The 23,742-nt window shown below is 33.0% G+C and overlaps 1 protein-coding gene across 6 annotated transcripts in view; it reads right to left on the bottom strand.

Moving 5' to 3' along the window:
- Window positions 1-23,742, bottom strand: part of TENT2 (terminal nucleotidyltransferase 2) — a 60,932-nt gene that overhangs the window by 20,903 nt on the left and 16,287 nt on the right. For 5 of the 6 annotated variants that reach the window (XM_027552951.1, XM_027552950.1, XM_027552953.1 and 2 more), the window contains 7 exons: window positions 13,794-13,908; window positions 13,612-13,703; window positions 11,659-11,737; window positions 9,982-10,051; window positions 6,790-6,866; window positions 6,278-6,406; window positions 1,040-1,083 (listed from right to left, as the gene is read on the bottom strand). In XM_027552951.1, the coding sequence (XP_027408752.1) occupies window positions 1,040-1,083; window positions 6,278-6,406; window positions 6,790-6,866; window positions 9,982-10,051; window positions 11,659-11,737; window positions 13,612-13,703; window positions 13,794-13,908 (606 nt within the window). The remainder of the gene's footprint in view (window positions 1-1,039; window positions 1,084-6,277; window positions 6,407-6,789; window positions 6,867-9,981; window positions 10,052-11,658; window positions 11,738-13,611; window positions 13,704-13,793; window positions 13,909-23,742) is intronic. The other variant, XM_027552955.1, reaches the window with a different exon arrangement.

The raw sequence follows: 23,742 nt of genomic DNA, 5'->3' as shown, positions 1-23,742 counted from the left end.
AAAACTTCGATCACTCAACAGGGATGTTATGTTTCCTATACAGCATGACTAGTAAGTTTAGAAAACTCTTCTTAAAAGTTTATAAATTAACAGGTAAAAAATGTGGTTTTAAAAGGCTGGTCAAACATTCTATGCAAGCAGCTTAAATATTATTTCCAAAAAAACCAGGAACAAGAATGACTATGGAGGAAAACAGAAATGGTAAGACTTATATAAATAAAACAAAGAAACAGTGAAATCTGGAAAAAAAGAAAAGAACATAAAAACTAGAAAAGAAACAAAAATATTCATATAGATTATTAATATGTACGTTACCTAGGTTTCTCTAAACTCAAACTGAGTATATATTAAACTTTTTCTAGTAGGCACACTTCATTTCTTGAGGGTTTCTAATTAACTTCACCGGGATTCTTAATAATGTACACATAAGGACAGTGCGCCTGTTACCTGTTAGAATGTTACTTAATAAGATCAAATGAAACATTAAAAGGTTATCCAGTTGTTCAACTTCTTAGCGCAGATGGAATTCCATCATCTCAACTTGCTTTGTAGCAATGCTTCCTAAGGCTCACCTGACTTCACATTCCGGGATGTCTGGCTCTAGGTGAAATTTTTTCCCCTGATTTCAAATTACACGTATGTTGGGCTATAAAACTTCTGAGCTACTAAAGAAATGTTCTAAAATTATATTTTAAGGTAACATGAAAAAAACTGGTCTGAGTCCAAATGTGCCCTCACCAACTAAGCATATTTAATTCCCATTAATGATAATCATGACTGTTATACAAAAAGTTCCATCATTAACATAAAGGACAAGACTGTCTGCTAATAATCAAACAAAATAGCAGAGACTTCCAAAAAATTGTATGAAACATTTTTAACATTCTAGTGGTCAATGTTTATCTCAGCCTATGTAGAAAATATTATCATAACTTAGATGGTAACTATTTCTACTTTTATATTCACAATAATATTGCACATAATAGTTCCACATACACTGTCATAACAGGTATTATAATAATTTATAAGAAACACTTACTGGGTAAATTTTTTGGATGGATGGAAGGATGGGTTCAGGTAAGGCTATAAAAAGAAAAAGTTTAAAGCTGCCGTGATTCATGTAATTCATTTTACAAAGCAATAATTTGTCAGCTACCCCCAGGTATAAGACTAGACTATAAGGGTTTATGTTAAAACTCAACAGTTTTCACATATTTTGTGAAATTAATTCTGATCCCTAAAAATTAAAATTCAAAATATATCAAAGTTGACATTTTAAGGTCTATTAATAAGTCATGTATACTTCTATGTAAAACAATGTTCCTTACATGGTTTTAGAAAAATAGATCACCAATAAATGGACACACATTTGGTCCAACATTAGACACACACACAAAATAAGCAAGACAAGGATTGTGCTACAGATATTAAACAGACACTGTTCAGATGGTTGTAACTATCAAAAAAAAACTTTGAAAGTGCAGTCCAATGGCACTACATCGTAAGAATAACAGCTCTATCATAATTCTTTATTATTTAATTTCTTCTAACAATAATATCAAAATTGAGATAGTTTTAGAAAATTGATCTACTGAGGAAAAAACAACTGAAAAAAATCTTCAACTTCATTTATATGTTTTAAAAAAGAAAACCTCAGCAAAGTTTAGAAATCTAAATCAGGAGATCTGTACCAATCCACTATAAAATAAAATTTTATACACAAGAATCACTATCTTCATATGTCACTGTAGTTTTTAACTGCCATTCTTCACCCTTCAATAGCTTTCCCCAAATCCAACTTCATTAAATACATTAACTGTAATTTCACATCATTATAATGTAGATAGAATAACACAAAAGGCAAAATGCTTAATACTTACAATATAAGAAATAACTATCAAATACAGTGTCTTGAATATGGTAAGATACAAATAATACATTTATAAGATTTCTTTAAGATTAAAGACCAATACAATACTCCACAGTAACCTATGTGCTTAAGAATTATAAATACATTATATATACAGCTAACCCTTGAAGAATTCAGGGGTTAGGGCTGCCAATCCCTATACAGTTGAAAATCTGCATATAACTTTATAGTTGGCTCTCCATATCTGAGGTTTTAAATCTACAGATTCAACCAACTATAGATCATGTAATAAATACTGCTCTCTCTCTATATATATAAATCTGTAAGTAGACCCGCACAATTCAAACCTATGCTGTTCAAGGGTCAACTGTTATTAAATAAATTCAGTAACAAAGAATCATTAATTCACTTTTAACCTGCTGTTTAGCAAAAATTTTTAAATAAGTACTGGAATACATTAATGAACACAAAATCAACCATTATGATCAATTTACACGGTCTCCAACTATGATTATAAATGTTTAAATTTTTACCACATAGTACAATGTAGGATGCTTTATTTAAATATATTTTCTGTATCACACTTCACTCCCAAGTTGCAAATTAGAACAAAATAATAAATAAAATAAAATTAGAATAAATTTCCATGATAGTATGGAACGATCACAATATATGACTAAGAATATTAGGGGAAAAAAACTCACTCATTACTTACCAGAATCACCCTCAGGAAGTAAGGCTACATATTTTCTTTCCCTAAAGGCATTCAAATGCTCAAATTCTAGAAGACCCTACAAATAAACTCAAGCCCCAGTCACTTAATCTTAAAAGTCTTTGTCTTTGTCTAACATTTTAATAGCATTTTAATAATTTTCATTATAACACAGACGTCAAATTGAAAACTCTTACTAGAAATTAGCTTAAGTTTTTTTTTTTTGGTATGGCAAATCCAATACAATATTGTAAAGTAAAAAAAATAATAATAATAATTTAAAAATAATAAAAAATAAAATTAAATTTAAAAAATAGTTTAAGTTTTAAGTGTAGAGATCTAAATTCTATACCCACTGAATACTCCCAGTAAAATAAAAGACCGTAGAAAAATTTTTAAAAATATTATCTCATTCTAGTGACAGAATCATAACTAGAATGCTAGGAGAGAAAAATAAACACAAACCACTGGAATAGGGTCTTTCAATAGATGAAGAGTCTTTAGAACTAAGCAATGTGGAAGTTTTTGAGGGCAGGGTTATCGTTCGATAAATTCCTTGCCTTAAAGATATAAAAATACTAGTCATTAAAGAAGCAATTAATGTACTCTGGCAATTATTTATCAATGCTATCCTGATAGTAACCTCAAAACATTTAGTAGTTTTTCTAAATATTTTATTCCAAAGCAATATAGATTCTGGAAGAATCTCTGTAACATCTATTATGACATCTATGTTGAAGTCATAACATTTTGCTCTCTCAAAAGCAAAATAAGACAAGTTTATTATTAAAAGATATGATCAATAGATAATACCTTGAACAGATTTAATCTATACAATTTTACTTTGCCTGTATTTCGAATGAGAGCTTTCTTGTCAGGCCTTCACTAATTTATACACATTCACATTCCATGCTAATTCATCAAAGATTACACTACTTAAAAAAAAAAAAAAAAAGCAGATCTTCATCAACACTAAACAACCACTAATTCTGAAAATGCAAGAACAATTTAAAAATGCCTAAAGATAGATCTATACCTGGTAGCATGGTAAACAGTCCACGACTATTCATTCACTCGTATCATTGTTTCTAACCAATTGACACTTTTGCCTTTACTATTAACTCTTAATATTAGATTGCTAGTAAACTCTCTTCTCAATGAGTTTTCCCCTCATGCTTTCATGAGTCACATTTTCAAGCATACGTAGTTTGTAATTGGGGCTCAGACAATCCCAGGCAGCTCAGACAATATAGAATCTGCCTGCAATGCAGGAGATCCAGATTCTATCCCTGGTTTGGGAAGATCCCCTAGAGTAGGGAATGGCTACCCACTCCAGTATTCTTGCCTGAAAAATTCCATGGACAGAAGAGCCTGGCAGGTTCCAGTCCTGATTGTTGAAATTTGTGCTAGGAAATGCACTAGTTAACCTTTTCATCCTTTCTACATAGAGAGGACCCATTTCCTTTCTCTGTTCATGGCAGAAAAGACATTAAAGCATTTAAAGTTAAATGAAACTTAAGGGTCATCTAATCTAACTGTTAGTGCTACAGATGAATATTAAGGCCAGCGAGGTAGAATTACTTGGCCAAAAGCACAAAAATTAGTTAACTGTGGCAGAGCTAGAACTGCTCAATACACCTGAAGCAGGTGTATTTTCTTACATGACAGGAAAGCAATTACTTATTTCAATCTCTCTAATTTCTTCTAGGGAGGAATGGGTTAAATCTGCCAAAGTACAGAATTACACAGTATATCTGGGTAGCTGATGTCTATTAACAAATACCTAGAAATGGCTGATTAGAGTACCATAAATTACTAATCACCTTAGTAAATAAAACCACTTTGTCAAGAATAAAATATATTTAACAAAATCTATACCAAATTTTAACATGATTTTATTACACTGGTAAAATACTAATATTTGAATTTGTCTTTTTTTTTGGCCACGTTGCACAGCATGAAAGATCTTAGTTTCCCAATCAGTTATGGAACCCAGGTCCTCTGCAGCAGAAGTGTGGAGTCTTAACCACTGGACCAACAGGGAAGTCCCACTAATATTTGAATTATTGCTTACAAAACCTCCATGGGGCCTCTGTGATTAAAGCACATTTCCTAAAAAAGCAATCAAATTAAAATTTCTAATGTAACCCCAAAGAATGGCGGGATAGGGCACATACTGTGAATGTTCATGCATGTTGTATGTTTTAGTCAAATCTAATGTTTAAACCACAACTAAAACTAAAAAATGAATAGACACTAGGTGGTAATACATAAGTGTTAACCATATTATTCTTCATGTATTTTATAAAAGAATTATTTCTAAACAATTCCATTTTTCATGAAAGTAAACTGCAACCCACAAAAGAACAGAGTTCACTATAAAAGCATCAAAGGTAGTATGTTTCACACTGAACTGTAAAACTGAACAAAAACAACTGGTGACATGTAAAGTAGCATCTAAAACAGCCAACATCATGTTTCAAATCGCTCTGGCGTGGCAAATCAACCATCAAACTAGTATATATCCAAGACTGTTCAGCAACAAAAATATTATAATTAGCTCAAAATAGTTAAGAATATCTAACCTTTCGGATCATCACTGAATCACAAAATTTTGGCCCATTTAAACTATTTTAAGTCCCTCTCAGAATCTGAAAAAAATTCACTGGATTTCATTGTTCAGCTAAAAATATACTTACTTAATATATATTATAAAACATCTATAAGTATAGTAATATACAAAGAAAATAAATACTACTGTCTATAAATAACCCCAAATTTCTGGCATATACCTTTTTAATATTTGTATACATATGAATATATACACATTCATAGCAACTATTTTTTTTAATAAAATTGGCATTTTATTGTGCATGACAGCATATCATGAGTTTCCTATTTCAACAACTTTAAAACATGACTTTTAGTGTTCATATAAATTTACTATTAGGATATATCATAATTAATTTAACCATTAAATTAATGTTTTTTTAATAATCTTAAATTATTTTTAATCTTTTAGTATTTCAACAAATACCATGAAAATAGCCTTATATAAATTCATATAAACATCCCTCATTATTTGTCTGAAGATAAATTTCTAGATATGAAATCACTGAGTGAAAGGGTATAAACATAAATATTACAACACTGCTTTCTAAACTGTGAAACATTAAGCCAGAACACATCACAGCCTAGACATACTGGTAAATGGTCTTACGTTAATATCAAGTATTTCATCCAATCTCCATGACAGCCCATAGAAATAAAAGCTCCTTTAAACCAACAAGAAAATCATTTTAAAAAAAAAGGAAAATAATTTAATTCCTGGCTCAAGTGAAAAATAAAAAGAACATCATGAATGGTGCTTGAGTTTATTTTTACAGGCCTCTACACATTCATCTGGGTTAAGACAATGGGTCTACAATACAGTGGTGAAAGTTCTCTGAATACCAAAGAAAATATAGGAAAACTGTCAAATTTAAAAATACAGTGAAACTTCTTTATAATGTTTTCCAGGGGTAACATTACCTAAAACAGTTGTTCAAAGCAGGAAAGTAGGAAGGTTTTTATGTGCCTTAGAAAAAACCTTTTAAAATGATATCTGAATATAAGATCAACAGGAAAGACAATATAATCAAGTTTAACTGCATTTCCATTTTTAATTAAATTAGAAAAAAACCCATAATACTTACTTTGTAAATAGTGCAAAACCATCAGTACAAGACTATAGCTGCTCAAAGTACCGCGACTGGCGTCATTTATATCATGGTGACTGGCCCACTTCTTAATCACCAGTACTAACGGACGAACTCGATTTTCAACTGAAAGTAAAATTAAAACTTAAAAATGGTAAGAAGAATTTCTTCTTTCAAGTTTCCTTAAAAGTTTACATTATTTCCCAACTCCATGCCAATAGAAAGAGCAATCCCTCCTACAATTAAACATTTTGCTTACCATAAATATGTCTTATTTCTATATAAAACATACTTTACTTTTTTAAAATTACCAACTATCAAAATTCATTTTACTGAGCTATATATAACTCTGGTGGTATGTGATTTCAGTGTAGTAACACATTACATATATAAGAAAGTGAGACATATTGTACACAAACATAATTAAAGAGGTGTCACACATCTTTATAAAGGAATAAAGGATAAACAGAAGGTAATAATTATCTGAAAATAAACACAAGAAAACTTACGGTATGCATAAGTTCTGAGAAGGAATGTGTTTCTTATTCCAACAATATTGTTTACATTCAAGTCGAACTCCACACAACTATTTTCAAAAAAAAGATAAAAATTTCAGCTCAAGTACAAATTAAACTAACTCCCTAGTAACTAAATTTATATCCATCTATTCATCCAATGATACAAAACGTCACAGGCCCAAAGACAACTTTTAGTATGATCTGATGCTGAAAGATACGTATTATACCAATAAGGCTCCAATTACTCTTAACAAAAAAAAGTTTTCATTTTGTAATACTCTCCAGATAAACAAAACTGTATGACCAAACACATTTCTGGGCAAGTTATCCCACTGTTATAAATTCTGAATCAATTTTGAATGACAGCAACATTTGTTTTAAAACAATAGGAATGAAAAGCCAAATAAAGTACAGGTGAAAAAAAAATAAAAGCTCTGTCTACTTTATTTTCTCTCCAAAAGGGTTACTCAATTATAATATCACAACAAATTTGGCTACTGATGTCTAGTAAAAACAGTAAGAGCCAAACACATAACAGAAGGGACACTTCTTTGAAACCAAGGGTATCATGCAATTCACAATTTAGAAAACACAGCAATAACAATGGTATATATAAAGAACGGCTAAACTCAAAATGACTACTTAATGCATAAGTAACAGGCTCATATACTATCAGGTCAAACTTCTGTACAGTGAGTCTGTTTGTGAAAAGTGCCTTAAAAAAAAGCATAAAATTCCTTTCTATAGCTTTTAACTGCAAAATCTGAAATATACCATTTCAGATTTTGTTATGGGAAAAGAAATCCTATAATCTTTCATATCCATGCATGTTAATAAACATGGGTAGTGATATTAAAATTTCAGATGTATTTGGCTTTGGGAAACTTATGGTGTAATAGTAGAGTTACATTCTTTAATTGTGCTTGCACAAATGTACACTGAAACCAGTTTGCACTCCCTCTATGTAACTTAAAGAGGAAAAAAACACTTAGATGGAAACTAGTCTGCAATTAAAAACTTTCCAAAAATATGAATCCAGAGCTTAAAAAATATCCAGTGCTTTCTTCAATTCTACTTGAAGTAATCCTTAACATGGAAAGAATTTTTATGCTTATTTAAACAGGGAATGGTTAAGTTAATGACAGTAAATCCACTCAGTGAAATATTGTAAAGTGATTGAAAATTAAGCCAGAAGATATTCAATGATTCAACCATTCATGCCATATTGCTAAGTAATAAAGTATGAGCTCAATTTTACTTTTAAAAGCTCTTATGCATTCATATGCATAAAGAAGGGACTGAAAGGTTTACACCAAAACATTAACATCAGTTATATCCGAATGATCAAAATGCAGTTGTTCCTTTTTCTTAATGATGCATATATAGAAGGAAGATAAAATGGTGGTTATAAAGAACATTTAACAACGAAAAAACCATGTATGATAATCTTAAATTGAAAAAGAATAAAATTGTTTATATAGTTACAGCTACAACCATTTTTAAAAACAATTATAATCAGTTAAGTTTTATTTATATTTACTGTTTGTTTTATTGTTTATATTACAACTACACCATTTAAAAAAATGATTATAATCAGCTAAACAGTTTTGTTTACATGTTTTATCTCCCTATATCTTTGCGCTTTAAAAACACTCCACCATGGAAAAATAAAGTTCCACTGTTACTTGAGAGAAATTTAGTAAATCTTTATAGACTGGATGGATGTTTGGATGAAGGAAGGGCAAAGTTTGAGCCACCACTTACCTAAAGATTTGTTTAAAAAAAAAAAAAGAAAAAATATATATATTCAGTCAGTTTTGATTATTTACCGTAGTTATTTTCTACATAGTGATCACAAACACTGAATTGGTGGTTACTAAGCCACTGCTCCTAGGGGAAATAAAGGGTTAGGTTTCCAGGAGCCCCCAGTCACATCTTCATCAGCCTATTTATCAATATGCCTACAGTCACATTTTCATCAACTGATCAATATGTAACTTTGTTTTATGTAACTTTCTATTTAACGACCTTTAATACACTGTTCATTCAATAAAAGTGAAGTCATTGCAGAGCAGTACTGCTGCTGCTGCTGCTGCTGCTGCTGCTAAGTCGCTTCAGTCATGTCCGACTCTGTCCGACCCAAAGACGGCCTCCCACCAGACTCCTCTGCCCCTGGGATTCTCCAGGTAAGAACACTGGAGCTGGCCGCCACTTCCTTCTCCAATGCATGAAAGTGAAAAGTGAAAGTGAAGTCGCTCAGTCGTGTCCAACTCTTAGCGACTTCATGGACTGCAGCCTACCAGGCTCCTCCGTCCATGAGATTTTCCATGCAAGAGTACTGGCGTGGGGTGCCATTGCCTTCTCCATTGCAGAGCACTATTCATCCCAAAATAAAACACATCTAACACACCATTAAGGCACATCACAGTTTTGTGCACAAAACGTCTACAACACCTCAGCACAGGAGGTCATTTTAAACAGCAAATTCATGCACAAAAGCACAAAACTGTGAAAAACACACTAACTAATCTGTGAAAAGCAATCTGTTCAGTGTATGAGAGTTGAAACAAAAAGACAAGTGTATCATACTGTTACACTCATTTGGGAAGATGTACATCAGGTGACTCAAAATTTTCCCACTCTTTATAAAATCATAAAAGTGTTACAAGTATTAATTCAGGGGGTTACAAAATAAATTTTATCAAGTAGGCAAATTCATAAATATGGGATCCATGAATAATGAGGATCAAGTGTATATACCTATACAAATTCTAATAGTAATGCCTATAAGAAATTCAGAACCCAAACTATTAATAGTAGAACATGTAGATATAATTATACTAGTAACAACCTCTTTTGATATAAATATGCATCAAATTTCATGAATTAAGATATGTTCTCAGAGCATATTACATTTCCAAAAGGAAGAGATCATTTAAAAATCTAAAATACTATATTCTTTCAGCTACGAACAGTCTCAAATATTCAAAATGTCAACCAGAATAGCTAAGAGAGTTAACATGAACAACTGCTCAGATTATTTCAAAAAATCATCTAAGAGAACAAATCATTTCCAAAAACTAATGAAGCTATTAGGGAACAGCACACCCTCCTTAATTATCTACCTCAAAAGAATACCTAAAAATTATCTAAAGCAACTGAAAAAATTCAGTAATTACTTACCTGACTTTATCCCTGAACTTCACAATTGGCACTTTTGCTCGAATCAACTGAGGTCTCTCAATGTAACCAGCTGAAGGATAAAAGATAAAATGGGTATCTATAAATGCTTCTCAAATTCACAGTATTCCAATGAACATTTCTTAGAATTAGTATTTTACTTAGCTAAAACAATTTAAGAAAATACAGTCTTTGAGAGAGAAAGCAAAGACAAAAGGACATTATCAAATTCTTCAAAGACTGGAACTTCGAATACCATGTAGAGGGTTTTATGTATTAATATGTTATTTTTAGAAATGTGGTCTAATACCTAATAATACCTATAAAGAATTTCATCAGAGCATTATAGGAGAAATATCTAGGCCAGCAGCAAGGGGATAGCTAAATTCTGCTACAGCACATGGAAGATACCATGGCAGTCATGGAATCATATTTACAAAAAATGTTAAACGTAGAAATGCTGGCAACATAATACATGGGACAGTGAAAAATTCAAATAAGTATGAAAAAAACATGTATCAAATTTTTGTACTCCACCAAACTTAAATATCACGTGTTAAAACTAAAAATTTTGTTATAATGCTTTTACCACCAAAATTATAATATACATCAAGCTTCAAATACAATTATGTGCAGGAATTCAATGAGGTATAATGAAAAATAAGATTAAGAGTTAAAAATAGTAAAGGCTCAGACACCAACAAGCTATACTCCTCAAGCAAGTCACCAAACTCACTGATTACCCCTTAATCTGATTACTCTATTATTAAAAACACTAATAAAAAAAAAAAGAAACCTTTCATTTAAATTACATGATCTCTAAGGTCCTTTTCACTGTTTATATTTTATGATTTTAATAATAATTATTAAAAATCCACTTAAAGTACAAATTTCTCCTTTATTTTACAAATGCAAAATTCAAGTCCATTGAAATAAATCTCTTGATTTCTTTCCTACAACTGATAAAAGTTGTTGTTCAAGGGCAATAACCTGTTAAGTAACTTTGTATTTTCCATCTTAAAGTCTAACACATAAGAAATATTTGTTAAATAAATGGACAAATAGTCTATCCAACATCACACAGTTAGTGTGACTTCAAATGTCCACAATATTCTGCGCAAGTTTAAATTATTTGAGATGGCTTAACTTGTGGATTAAAATCTGCTTTGTCAGCTTATTCAAAGAGTAAAATCTTACAATAAAATGGCCTAAGTCACTAATTTTGCTTTCAGTTGGAGTGATGTATTTGGGCTTTGGGTTCAGTGATCATATTTTTAAACCAAGTAAAGATGTCTATCATTGCAAACAGATGAGATGCTCTCTTCCTCACATATAAGTAAGACTTGTATATTTCTTTTGGCTTTTGAGATACTCTGCACTGCAGTTACTTACATTCATGCTTTAACTTTCCTAACAGCGTTCAGCTGTTTGAGGATAAACTAAAACTTACACATCTCTGAATTCCTGACTACCTTCAGTGGGACAGCTTGCAACTACAAAGAACTGTCAAATAAATGGTTACTTTAATTAAAAGTTAAATTCACTTGGGAAAAAGAATCCGCATTATACCTAATCTCACCAGAAAATAAAACAATTCTTATCAGAAAATAAGCACAGTGAGAGACATTTTAAATAAAGTTATGTCAAATGACATATGAACGTGAGGCATGTCAGACTTACAAAGTCTAGTACAGAAGTGTTTGTGGACTAAGGTGAGTATATGCCGTGCTTCAGTCTTCTGATTTACCTGAAAAAAACACTGAAAAGTTAAAAATAAAGTTTTTTCATTATCTTTCTAAACTTAATGTTTTATTTTCTTAATGTATCTCAACAAAAAGAACACATATAAAGTATACTTTTCATTGGAGTTATTTTTCAATATACAGTAAATTACACTATTTAAAAGTCAACCTTTATGCTATCTTTAACATTAATATTTCTAAATCAATTTCTGATTTTAAACTTAAAAGCACAACTTTAAAAGAAATATTTTAACAGCTATATGTCATTTTTTCCTTTAGTATAAATGTACAAAAAATAATCTGCAAGGCAATATAAACAGAATTTTAACTTTCTGTAGCATGTTTTATTTCCCTATCTAGATTGCGAGTTGCTTAAAAATAAGGTTCAAATCCATGGTGTTTCGTTATAAGTTGAGACAAACATGATTCAGACACGTGAATAGAATGGAGGATTAAAAGTCCGTCTAATCAAAGCTATGGTTTTTCCAGTAGTCATGTATGGATGTGAGAGTTGGACTATAAAGAAAGCTGGGTGCAGAAGAATTGATGCTTTTGAACTGTGGTGTTGGAGAAGACTCTTGAGAGTCCCCTGGACTGCAAGGAGATCCAACCAGTCCATTCTAAAGAGATCAGTCCTGGGTGTTCATTGGAAGGACTGATGTTGAAGGTGAAACTCCAGTACTCTGGCCACCTGATGCGAAGAGCTGACTCATTTGAAAAGACCCTGATGCTGGGAAAGATTGAGGGCAGGAGGAAAAGGGGAGGACAGAGGATGAGATGGTTGGATGGCACTACCAACTCAATGGTCATGGGTTTGGGTGGACTCCAGGAGTTGGTGATGGACAGGGAAGCCTGGCGTGCTGCAGTCCATGGGGTCGCAAAAAGTCAGACACAACTGAGCAACTGAACTGAACTGAAGTATAATCTAACTGCATGAGAGAAAGTTTTAATTAAAACTCTAGTATTCTTCATTATTTTTATTATTTCTGAGGCTTTTCTTTTTTCAGTTTTCCTTTATATGATTTCAAAGCCTAGAAAGTATCAGGAGTTTCTTTCCTGGAATAAATCTCTTCCTGATTTGCAGTAACTAGAAGTCACTTTTGTTACTGGACTAATAGGAATAATATTACCATTCAAAAGAGGCTTTTTTATTTTTTAAGAGGTGAAATACAAGGCATATTAAAATTACATTGAAATTAATCTTTGATAATTCAGAAGAGACTTCAGCATATTCAAGAGGCTGCTCTTCCCTGGTTCAGGTGAGTTTAATAAACAGCGATTTTTGTGGAACTAAGGACATACAAGAGTATCAGTAAACAGGAAATTCAAATAAATAAAATAAAAAATAAAATTTGGTTGCTAAGTATGAAGAAACAAAGTCAAAATATCAGAGATAATTATTTTAAATCACAATAGTCTTATTTTACATTTCAGAGAAATCTCTCTTTTTTAATTTCCAAAATAAGAACTCCAAATCCCATAGTACTTCCAAGGGAAAAATAATACAGATTAAAAATAGAATCATTGAGAATTCAAATAGAAGGAAATAAATCAAGCAAATATAAGACAAGCTCTTCCTCTGCTGCATCCTGGTAACATACCCAACCCAATGGCATTTCAAAATAAAGATAGAGCTCTTTAAAAACACACAGTGAAACTGCCTCCCTTTAACAATTTAGAAATAAATTAATACTATAATTTGTTGTTTTTTGTACATGCCTTAAAAAACATAGAAGCAGCATTTCCTGACTTTCCTTGAATTACTATAAACAAAGAATTTAAAGAAGCAATTAAAACAAAGTAGGGTTTTTTCCCTCAATGACTTTTATATGAAATTTCTTAAATGACTTAACATGAAAAGCACACTTAGAATAAAAGTTTCATTACTTACTGGTTCCTCTTTAACAACTAGACATAAGTCACCATCACTGCTCCGAGTACCAAATCCATTTAAAGAAGACCCAACTAAAAAAAGTCTGCTTTCTAGAGAAACAGAAGAGAATTATAAGGTTTTAGTTAAAATTAAAATAGGAATGCATATAATTAAAGAGCACGCAAAATAGGGAAACATACGTGGAAATAACAGTTGAATTTCTCTCTGCAGCTCTGTTCGACAGAGTTCTTTCTTCTTTAAATCACTTACTTGCTGCTGACATGCTTCAAATAACTCCAGTATCTGCTGACTCAACTTGAATGCACCACAAAAAAGGTAAAAATTTCATTCAGAAATGTAGAAGTTACTAGCATACTGAGAAGTATAAAATTACTGACAGCATTTTTAAAATAAATATATATTATCTCCTTAACATTTTATAATACAAAATGACCACTATTCAAGTAATAATAATTACTTAGTATCTGAAATAGTTTACAATTTATACAAAGTATCACTGACAAATCAGAGAATTCATGAGTATAATTCATAGGTCCTCATACTATAACCTTCAGTTACTGCCTGTTTTTACATGGGACATGAACTAAGAATGGTTTTTATATTTTTAAAGGGTTATAAAAACAAAACAAAACAAAAATATGCAACAGAAACAAAGTCTACAACAATCTACTTTCTGGCCCTTTAAAGAAGGTTACCCAACCCCTGGTATTCATACCATAAATACCAAATAAAACAGACTTCAGAAGAGAAGTCCCTGGTTGTCTATGCTCATGCAAACCACCTTCTTTCCTCAGCTTATAGCACTGCCCTGAGCCCTGCTTTCCTGTGGCCATCTACGGACAGATCTCCCTCTTTATCCCCCTTTCCAGTTCATACTTTCCCCTCCAAATGACCTCTTGCCATCACCATAGGTGACTCCCTTACCTACAGTGGGTAAGTATCATGACATACTCCCACCATTTTAACTTCTTTTACTCTATTATTTTTCATTAGTGCTACATAGACATAACATGATTATTACAATAAAACAGAACTTCTCTAGCTTTGAAATTTTAAATTCCAATATACAAGATAGGCTTCAATCTCCTGTCCAATTCTCACATCTTCTTGAGAACCACACAAACCTGGATAACCCAACAGCACCTGAAATAGCATGATTTCCTTCCCTACCCAGTCTATACTCCACAATGCATCCCTTGAACCATTCTCTTTTATCATACCTTAACATTATACCCCTGTCATGCTCTAACAAAATCCTAATTTTAGGTTCACTATAAACAACCACTGTCTCTGCTCTTTTTTTGTGAGTTGCTAACTGGAAAAAAATTTAAAAATCACAAAATTGGTATGTTGCAAATTTACAATTTAAAAACGAACCTAAGATTTAACCCGTAGCATCTCTCAGCAATTACTTCAATGTCTCTGGTTAGATATTGCTTCCATTTTCCACCATCAGCATTCCAAAATGTTTATACCTTTCCTCAAGTTTCCTATACTTATCTCACTTCCTTCAGCAGATAACTTCACATTAAAGTTTACTAAGAAAACTGAAGAAACCAAATGTGACATTCCTCAGTTTCCAACTACAAACCTGCCAACTACTATCTGAATGAAACCTCATCTCCCTACCTCTCCTGTCAGATAAACTGTCCTGTTTCTTGGTCCAAAGCTAATCCCTCTATCAAAAATACTTCTGTATCCACCCCTTTTGGTCACCTATGGGGCACAAATACTCCATCAGTTTTTTGACCTGTCTTTTGCATTTTCAACCTCTCCCTCTCCAAGTCTTTCTCCAAGTCCATGACCAGGCACAAGTCTCACTCATCATTTAAAATATTTTATCATGTTTAGAACACTAATTTTAAGAAAGCAGAGGCAGTCAGGATAACATGGCAATAAAAGAGACATATTTTTTTAATATCCTGAATAACCATCCCTCGAAAATGCTACAGACCCCAGTTTGATCCCTGGGTCATTAAGATCCCCTGCAGAAGGGAATAGCAAAGAGTCGGACACGACTGAGAGACTGACAAAAATAGACTAAGCAACTAGGAGAAAACAAACAGATCAAACCGTCCAAAATAAAAATGGCCAAAAAATACAGCACAATTGACTACATATTACTCATGAATTCTAAAATACTGCAAGTTAGGACCAAATACCAACAGCAGCAAGACCCACACGGTATCAGAAACGTAACAAGAAGAGGAAAGGGATCTGGGACAGCCCTGGAGCCAGAACAAACAGAAATCAAATTCCCTAGAAGTACTACCTCCCACCCCCTCCCTTAAATGGACAGTTCCAATTCAGTGTAAAACAGCAACTGAAACTCGGAAGGGGTTTCATAGGCGACAACTCACAAGGCAAGAAAAGCAAGAAAATCACACAAACATCAGGAATCTCAAAACTAACTGAAACTCCCTTCTAAGACACAGCAACATACCAAGCAGAAACTGCCAGGAAGAGGTATCTAAACGAAGCAGTACAGAGTCACTGGGGTAAAGGAAAGAAAATCTAGAACAAGAATGATTCTGCCCCTCCAGAGGACATTTGACGATGCTGAGAAACAGTTCTGGTTATCAGTCATCATACTTGGGTGAGTGGGCACCACAGGGTGGGCCAGAAGGCCACTGAATATCCTACAATGCCCAGGACAACTCCCCGCAGCAAAGATATCCGACCAAAAGTGCTAATACTGCCAAAAGTGAAAAACCCTGATCTAGATAAAGGCAGAGAAGTAAAGGAGGAAAGGTCTCAAAAGATGTATTTTTGAACACTACATCACAGGAGAGGATTCCCCCCAGCTACAAACCCAGCAAAAAGCTAGCTTACCCAACCCTCATCTAAAAGTAGTATATTGTTGCTGTTTACTCACTGAGAGCTGTGTCCGACTCTTCGAGACCCCATGGACTAGAGCTAGCCAGGCTCTTCTGTCCGTGGGATTTCCCAGGCAAGAATACTGGAGTGGGCTGCCATTCCTTCTCCTGGGGATCTTCCTGACACAGGGATTGAACAAGTATCGCCTGTTTGGCAGGTGGATTCTTTCCACCAAGCCACCTGGGCCTCCCTAAAGCCATCTTCCTTAAACTTAACAGAAAAGAATTGGAATCTCAAAAAGAGAGGTGAGAATGGGAGGACAGAAAAAATACTTGAAGAAATAATGCCTAAAAAGGATTCAATTCAATTCTTATACAAAGTTTTTATAAGAAAAATGCAAAGAGTAACATTCCTACAGATCATGAAGCACACCAGAAAGACATGTTCACAAAACGAATGAATATTTTAATATAATATGCAGAACCAAGGTTTTCTCTCTCATTATTAATTTCCTAAAAGGATAACTGACTATAAAGCATACATACCTGAAAAAAATAATTGGAAGTTTACATTTTTAAAAATTATCAAAAGCAGCAAAAACATGAAATACCTAGGAATATATTAAAGATATGTAAAACCTATACTCTGAAAATTATAAATATTGAGAGAAATTAAAACATCTAAATAAACAGATAAAAGAAAAAAGTTAAGAGGATTTAACATACCTGACACTTCTAAACTTAACCATACAGCTACAGTAATCAGAACAGTATGGCACTAGGAAAAGGACAGATGAAAAAGATAACAAAAGAGAATACTGAAATATTTATGAAATGCTATGATACCTGGAATTTGCTTCAAACTACTAAGGGAGGGAGGTATAGATAAAAAAAGATTGGTCAAATGTTGGTAACTGTTCAAGCTTGGTCTTATGAGGATTTACAATACTACATTCTATTTTTTTATATATTTGATACTCTCCATAATAAAAAGCTTTTTAAGGCATTCATATTTACAAAGAGATTTTTAAAAGGTCTCCAGTTAAACTGGTTAATCTAAAATTTTAAATGGCACTTAAATAATCAAGTTTTATCTACCTAGAGCAGGGTTGGCAAACCTTGACCTGTAGGCCAAAAACTGCCTCTGGACTGTTCTGTAGGACTAACCAACTGATTCTTACATTTTTAAAGCATTGCTTAAAAAAGAAAGAAAAGGAGACAGGGCCCACGTAGTTCACATGTCTAGAATTTATTAATTGGCCCTTTATCAAAAAAGTTGTGTCAACTCCTTGATCTAGAGAATCAGGCAGATCAAAACTGCTATAAGTCAGAACATATACTCTACATCTGTTGAATAACAAAGAGAAAAATTTCTTGGGAATTCCCTGGAGATCAAGTGATTAAAACTTGGTGCTTTCACTGCATGGCTGGGCCCAGGGCTCGGCTCAATCCCCGGTCAGGGAACCAAGATTCCTCAAGCTGCATAGCACAGCCAAAAAATAAAATTCTTTCATTAGAATGACTATGTTCATGTAGAAACACTCACATATGAAAAAAATTATTATTAGGTAGAAAATATGAAATTCCACATATTTGCTCCTCTCCCTTTTCTACGGTCTGGGAAAATTTCTTCTCTCTCAAGTACTATAATGGAGATCTAACAGATTTTTATACAAATAAATTTTCCTTCCTGTCTAGTCACATTATGGATTCACATTGTCAAATTATGCTACTGTATCTTAGAACAGATATATAGAGTCCAGATGAGAAAAAAACACAAAAAGAAATGTACATATATGCTGAAACAAGACTTAGAGAAATATTTCAAAAGATGTCTCAATGGCCTTATAACCGGGAAAAAAAGAAGAATGTCTGATATGAAATCCTGGCTAAAAATCAAGCAAAAAAATATTTAGATCGTATATGTAATAACAAGCTGACTATGCATAATGGCATTTCAAAAACTTTTGTTTCATTCAAAAGTAAAACGTTCCTTGTTTTCCTTAGTTTAAAAAAAACCTATTGCAACAAAGTATCTGTAAAACAAATTATTCTTAAATTTGCTTAAATCTCTATAATACTACAGTTTAGGCTGCCTGCCAGATCTATTACTTTTAAATTACTTGTACAAGATATATTTCCCACTGTATGTAAAAATTATATCTTTGCAAAATTGCATAAGAAAATAAGTTTCCTAATACAGATTTAAAATATTAAAATATTTTTTCCAAATATCAATATTCAATTTTCCTAAAAAATATTATAACCTATCCTCAAATGAAAGAAAGAAAGAAAATGAAGTCACTCAGTCATCTCCGACTCTTTGCAACCCCATGGGCTGTAGCCTACCAGGCTCTTCCATCATGGAATTTTCTAGGCAAGGGTTGCCATTTCCTTCTCCAGGGGATGTTTCCAACCCAGGGATCGAACCCAGGTTTCCCACATTGCAGGCAGACGCTTTACCATCTGAGCCACCAGGGAAGCTCCTCAAACTCAAACCAAATTACGAATAAGGCTATCACTGTCTGAGATCAACACAAGCCACTAAAGACAAGTTAGGTATTGATTTAGAGTCAGAAAAGTTTTTAAATGAGCCAGTAAAGTTTCAGGTATAACTTTTGCATGGTATTCTCAGTAGATTCTCCATCTGTCCCTAGAAGCTGGGTCCGCATATAAAATAAAGTAAATAAACCTTTCAGCTGGGAGTATCAAAACTTGATCATTTTCTACAATACATGAAAAAGAGCAACAGGTTTTGGCTAAACGTAAGTGCTATCTACAAACAACAAACACAAAATAGCAATGAGCTTTCAAGACAGAAGAAATAAAGTTAAATATGGTACAAAAAACAGGCCGTTAGGTCACAAACACTTCAACAAAAACTGACAATTCCTCAGGTTCTTCATTGTCTCATTCTTTGTTACACATGAAACTGTAGGAAAAGCTGGTACTAATTACTGAGTAAAATAAAGCTAGATATGAATTAAAAGTTTAAATTCATTCTTGATGCTGAATTCCTTTTCTCTTCAAAGTAAGTAAAACAGAATCAGGAAAACATCATATTGAAAACAACCCACTCCTCACTAGCATGTTAAAGTACTGTTTTTTTGTATGGCCACAAATTAGAGCCTTCCTAATTCATCAACTAATACAATGATTAGGCAGTCTGAATAACTGATTTTTTTCCCTGAAGCCTGATTGTTTTTAGGCACATACAATCACCTGACCTTAGTCAAGAGAAAACTGCCTAATAAAAGGAGGACGGAGAAAACAAAGCAAGCTTTCATTTGAGGATCTCTTGGGCTGACATTGGTCTAAATTTTTTACGTGAATCTACATCTCAGTGGCTTTAAAAATTTGACTGACACATACATTATAGAGCCCTAAGAATAAATTTAACCACTGAGGTAAAAAAGCTGTACACTGAAAACTATAAAACAATGATGAAAGAAATTAAAGACTATAAATAAACGGACAGATACCCAATCATGGATCAGAAGAATTAAAATTATTAAAATGTCCATAGTATCTATAGCAATCTACAGATTCAACGCAATCTCTATCAAAATTCCAATGGCATTTCTCGCAGAAATAGAAAAAGCAATCCTAAAATGCCTATGGACCCACCAACGACCCAGAACAGCTACAGCAATCTTGAGCAAAAAGAACAAAGCTTGGAGAAATTACACTTTCTGATTTCCAATTCTATTACAAAGCTGTAGTAATCATTAAATAGTATGGTACTGACATAAAAATGAACACACAGACCAGTGAACATAACAGAGAGTCCAAGAAAGAAACCCACACACATATGGTTAACTAAAGGGTGTCAAGACTATACAACAGAAAAAGGACAGTCTTCAACAATGTTGAGAAAATTGGATATCCACATGCAAAAAGATGAAATTGGAGCCTTATCTTACAACATACACAATAATTAATTCAAAATGAATTAAAGACTTAAATTCAAAACCTGAAACAGTGCACTCCTGAAGAAAAGATAAGGGGAAAGCTCCATGATGTTTGTCTTGACAATGATTTTTTGGATTTTAATACCAAAAACACAGGCAACAAAAGCAAAAACCAGAAGTGGAACTATGTAAAACAAAAATATTTCTGTAAAATAACAATTAAAAAAGAGCGAGAAAGAAAAGAGAAAGTGACATACAGAATGGGAGAAAATATTTACAAACTATGTACCTGAAAAGGGGTTAATATCCAAAATACATAAGAAACTCACACAACTCTAACAAAAATACAAATGATCCAATTTAAAAAAGGACAAAAGACCTAAAGAGACATTTTTTTTAAAGAAGGCATACAAATGGTCAACAGGTACGTGAAAAGATGTGCAGCGTTACCAAGCATCAGGAAAACACAAATCAAAACCACAATGAGATATCACTTCACACTTGTTAGGATGGCAATTACCAAAAAGCACAAGGTAAGTGTTGGCAAGGATCCAGAGAAAAGGGAATTCTTATACACCACGGGTAGGATGTAAATCGGACAACCATATCGGAAAACAGCACGACGCCTCCTCAAAGAACTAAAAACAGAACTACCGTGTGTTCCAGCAACCCCAGGACTGGGTACACATCCAAAGGAAAAGAGTATCTATCTCAACAAGGAGTCTGCACTCCCGTGTTCACTGCAGTGTTATTCAGAGTAGCCTAGATACAGAAACTTAACTGTCCACTGACAAAGAAAATGTGGGGTGTCTGTATACACCTACACAATGAAATATTATTTGGCCTAAAAAAAATGGAAATTCTGCCACTTGCAACATGGATGAATCTGGAAGACATTAAGATAAATGAAATGAGCTAGACACAAAAAGATAAACACTGTATGATTTCACACGTGGAATCTAAAAAAGTCAAATTCATGGTAGCAGAGAGTGCAATGGTAGTTATTAGGGAAGGGAGCAGGATAAGGAAAACGGGGAAATGTTGACCAAAGGGTATAAACTTTTAGTTATAAGATAAACTAGATATGGAGACATAAAGTACAATATGGTGAATATAGTTAATAACAATGTACAGAACACTTGAAATTTGCTTAGAGAATAAATTTAAATGTTCTGATCACAAAAAAAAAATGTGAGGTGATGAATGTTAATTATCTTGATTATGGTAATCATTTCAGTGTATACATATATCAAAGCATCATGTATACCTTAAATATTTATGATTTTTATTTGCCTTAGATATTACTCATATCTAAGTAATGCTGGGAAAAAAAATGATAGATGCAGGCAAATACATACTTCAACTGCTTGAAATTCAGTGAACCAATAATTTACAAATATTTTATCCCCTTTTTCAATTTGTTGTTTCTAAATAAGGTCAAATACTGAAATTTTTAAAGATAAAGCCTCTCAGAAATCTGTAAGGTAACTGTCCCCAAACAAATGTTTCCCCAGGGTGCCAAGAGGCTCCATAAAACTTACTCCTTTCCAAAATTAAAATTACACAAGATATCTTAAACAATTCACTCATAATTATATTTTTACTTTACAGTCAGTACCAAGAAAACCTCAGCCTATCCTCATCTCAACTCAAAATTCAGAATCAATTACTTCAATTCACATTGTTATCTTCGAACTACCCAGAATTTCTGAAGAACATTTTTAATAGATGAAATTCAGGAGCTCAGATAACTCTGATTCCTCTAAACCTCCATTTTTTTTTGTCCAGGCAACTACATCTCCATCTAAAGATACTATGAAACAAAAGTTAAAATTCAGAAAAGTATTTGAATTTTTTTACTTTAAAAGTTTTGTTTGCTAATACAATGACTTCAAAAATAGAGAAGACTTTAAAATGGAGAAACAATTTAAACTTAAAACATATTCATTTTCATAATCTTAATTTTTTAGGTTTCAAAACAGAATTAATTTTCAAACTAATCAAAACTTTTAATACATTCCCCTAGAACTTACTAAAGCAGCTGATTCATTATTATTAATAATAAATTCATTATCACCAATGTTGAGTGAGCCCTCTACACTACCTAGCAAATACTGTGTCAAACCTTCTCCACTCTGCTTCTCTGATTAACCTGAAGTAGTAAACACTACTTCAAACCATCTCCACTGTTCTTAAACCACATATATCCCACTTCATCCTCTCTACTCTCAACAGATGACCTTGCAACAGTAATTCAAAGAGAAAATATGAAGAAGCCATTCAACTATGGGAACTCTTCCATACCATATCTACAAACTTTCTTGTAACTACACCTATCCTTTCCTCCTATCTTCCAGTTTCAAAAAAATTCTCTCTTGCCTAAAGCCAATGTCTCCACATATAAGCGGGACCCACACCCTTTCCACCTTCTAAGGAATCTTATTCATAATTATACTTTTTTTTCCCACAGTAATCAATTTTTCTCTCTTGACTGAATTTTTCCAATAAATATTTACATGTGCTTAAACTTTCTTCCACCTCAAAAACAAAATTAAAAAAAACTCCTTTGTTCCACCTTTCCATCTCTGGCTCTCCCCTTCACAGCCAAACTTCCCCAAACAGTTGTAAACATGCTTAGTTTCCATTTATTTTCCCACTCTTTCCTCAACCTATTTCAATGATCCACGGTCTCCTCTCTCCCTAAACAATCATATCCATACTCTTAGCTTCAATTATCATCTATATGCCGATGATCACCAAATGTACACTTCTGGTCAATACCTTTCCTTTGAGTTCCAGATCAATATACATTCAACTATCAACTCCTAATATCTAATTTGATGTTCCAAATGTATGTTTAAAACAATATGTACACAGAACTCAAAAGATACCTGCTCACCCTCCAATTCCTATTAAACACACATACTCCTTTATCTGGCTCCTCTTGCCTTTTGTTCTGTCTCAGTGAACAGTACCACCATACACCCAGTTATAGAAGCCAGAAACTTGGGAGTAATCCTCAGTATCTTCTCTATCTAAACCAGTGGTTCTCTCTCAACTAGAGGCACTTCTGCCCCCCAGGAGACATCTGTTAATGTCTTAAGACATTTTTGGTTCTCATAACCAAGGATTACTGGCATCTAGTGAGTGAAGTCAGAAATGTGGCTAAAACACCCTAAGATGCAGGGGATAGTCCCTCCATACCAAAGTTGGTCTAAAACATCAACAGTACACAGGCTTAGATGACCTAATCTAATAACGCATCATGAAATCCCATCAATTTCACTTTCCCCAACACAGTTTAAACCCATCAATTTTTGTTCATCTTAACTATCAGCACTTCCTAATTCAAAGCACCATTACCTTTTACCTAGTATCCAATAATAACTTCCTACTTCCGC

Source organism: Bos indicus x Bos taurus, chromosome 10, assembly GCF_003369695.1.
Source record: "Bos indicus x Bos taurus breed Angus x Brahman F1 hybrid chromosome 10, Bos_hybrid_MaternalHap_v2.0, whole genome shotgun sequence".
Lineage (NCBI taxonomy): Eukaryota > Metazoa > Chordata > Mammalia > Artiodactyla > Bovidae > Bos > Bos indicus x Bos taurus.
The sequence above is the reverse complement of the archived record's forward strand: the minus strand, read 5'-3'. Positions and strand labels throughout refer to the sequence as shown.